The sequence below is a fragment of the Aplysia californica genome, unplaced genomic scaffold (assembly GCF_000002075.1).
Source record: "Aplysia californica isolate F4 #8 unplaced genomic scaffold, AplCal3.0 scaffold00152, whole genome shotgun sequence".
Lineage (NCBI taxonomy): Eukaryota > Metazoa > Mollusca > Gastropoda > Aplysiida > Aplysiidae > Aplysia > Aplysia californica.
In genome coordinates, this window is record NW_004797422.1 from 555,178 (window position 1) to 557,973 (window position 2,796).

General features: G+C 38.8%; 1 protein-coding gene across 1 annotated transcript in view; it reads right to left on the reverse strand.

The window, feature by feature from the left end:
* Positions 1 to 323, reverse strand: part of LOC101849922 (serine-rich adhesin for platelets) — a gene marked incomplete in the record, with an annotated part of 23,268 nt that extends 22,945 nt beyond the window's left edge. The window contains 1 exon segment of the mRNA XM_013081942.2: positions 98 to 323. Coding sequence (XP_012937396.1) covers positions 98 to 188 — 91 coding nt within the window.
* Positions 324 to 2,796: the final 2,473 nt, after the last annotated feature.

Consider the following 2,796-nt stretch of genomic DNA (forward strand, 5'->3'; position numbering starts at 1 on the left):
ATGATGATGATGATGATGATGATGATGATGATGATGATGATGATGATGATGATTACGCATCGTCATCATCAGAAATCAAAGTTACTCAGAGTATTACCTTGCGCAGCTTCCAGAGACGATAAAGAAACTAAGAGACACAATCCAGCCAGCAGGCAAAGAGACATGATGTGTCCACTGGAAAAAGTCATCGAACAAACCAAAGCTTTCCTCACGTTCAGATTGTGAAAGGCGCAATGTTATGATTTTGTTATAGTCTGCTCTTTTATGGCATGTCTACGGAAGAAATTAAAACCCGCTGTCAAGAGTCAAGAGCTTGCTCCTTTTCGAACTCAGTTCGAAGCACATTCAGGAAATAAATAGAGTTCAAGCGAAAATTATTCTTTAGGCCAGTAAAGTATTGTTATGTAAAAAATGTATCACAATTACTGCGCAAATGTGCGAGAGCTGTAAGAGGAACTATATAATCAGATCCTTTTTTTAAAAACAGATATAGATCTGTGATGTGTTTATATCACATTATAGTAAAAAGCACTTCGAACTCAATAAGCTGTTAAGTTTAACAGCTATCCGAGCTCACTCGGTGTTGATTTGAGTACTTGACGTCCGATCTCGACTAGATTCTATACTCTTATTTCAACCAACCAAAAAAACAAATACTAATACAAAAACAAATACGAAATGGGGCCCTTATCACAACTTCAACAGACACATCATGCCACCTTTCGAATGGAAAGCAGATCGTGACATCGTTTGCGTTGTGACCATATCGCCAAGTGATAGACTATCAAATTTATTATCTCGAAAGGTTTTTCTAAACACATTCAGGATTGGTGTGGCCTTCCCTTTGTTGAAGACAGTACTCCACAATTAGCGTAGATCTAATAGATCTAATAATATGTGAGGCAACGTGGTGAAATTGGGCGCTCGTCAAAATAATGAAATCGAAGATATCGGCATGTTTCTGACGATCTGGCAAGTTTGATCAAATTCTTGTTTTTTTTGGCTCAGCACATTTTATTTCCATTTAAAAACACATTTATGTGCTGATTTTTTATGAAAATGCTGAATAAAGGCACAAAAAATATACGTTTCCAGTTTCCAATGACTCTCGAGCTTTGAAAGTCACCAAACTTTGGCGGCCATTTTCTTGCTAATTTTTCCACTGAAACCAGGTGACCCCCCCCCACCTCCTTCAACCGCAAATATCTCGACTTTTGTTCAAGTTAAATCGATATTTTTTACCAAAAGATGAACAAATGAACACGGTTTAAAATGATACCAATAACCTCTCATGCTCCAAAACTGACGAGCGCCTGATTCCACCGCGTCGAGCCACATATTATTCTTTGGAAGACTCTGTGTCCGGACTTAACTTGTGGGGGGGAAGACGTGTTTATAGGATGTAACAAGACAATACAGGGGCGAAGCACCTACATAATCGTATAATCACTGGTTCCCTTCCTTAATTATGGAAGATCGTCGCAGTCAAATTTAACCACAGACGTAGGCCTTATAAATTTGAATAGATGTTCATAAAATTACCAGTGCCGAAACTGTTTCATTGTCACATAAGATTACCCTGTTCACCCCTCTCGGGTCAATCTCATCAGCAGTCACAAGCACTGATTATGTAAGCTTACAATCATACTAGTAGAGTCTACTTAAAAAAGGGGGGAGGGAGGGCTAACTCCTAATAATAATAATCTCACTAATAATATCATGGCTGCTGTGGGGCTGTTTTTTCTTTGTTTGTTTTTTCCTCGATTTTTTACCACCGTATAATGAGGTCATAACATAATTATGACGTCGGCTCAAGCTCACGAGACGATAGAGGAAGACAGCCAAATTAGAAACGCAATTGATAATATATGTGTAGTATTATCATCTCTGTTTCTTCGCTATCTGATTGTGTATTCACATCTTCAGTTAAATTTACTGTTAAAAAATTTCGGACCATTATTCTCACCGCATGTTTACAAGTTATGTTTAAGTTTTGCCCGAAAAAGGAACAATTAATATTTAATTAGAGAGTTTCTCGATTATTTTGGCAGGTGAATATGATTCACAGTTCAGTGATGCCGGCTCGATTAGGAAATTTTTTAAAATTTTGCTCCTATTGCGGGAAAGCTTTTCTTGTGTGATCTCATTTTATTCCGTAGGTGCTTTTGTTTCCCTGTCGACATCATTTTAATCATTTATGGGGCAGGCCTCCAACTCAGCCTGTCAGGACCAACCCAGACTGAAAGGGATACGAGTAGCCTACATGCACAAATAACTGGATCTATATTTGTTAATATTTCTTCCCACTGGAGAATCGAATTCCGGTCCAGTACATGCGACAGCGAGCTGCCTAACCCTAATCGGCACACCACAGACGCCATTGGGTTCATTGATATCTCTGCATGTCTGGTTCTTTGTCTCACTTTGATTCCTCTGTCAAACAAGTCATCCTTCGCCTCTGCAGTCAATCTACAATGTATTACTTTGAGTAAAATACAATATACACTATTGTTTGAGTCTATTCGATACGTGCCTAACTGGGCGATGTCACCCACTAGAGGGTGATTTGATCATTTTGGTTGGCCGCTTGGGAATTATGTTTTTAGGCGGTACGTAAATTTAGCGACTTAAACTTAAAAGTGACAAAAGTGGGAGTTGGCTATAAAAAAAAGTTTGACATGCACTTGTCCAGTGGATTATTTATTTTGAGTGATGGGGCACGTTTGTGTGAGTGGGTAGTCTACCTGTGTAAGTATGCGTGTCAGTGTACGTTTGTGTGTGTGTGTGTGTGTGTGT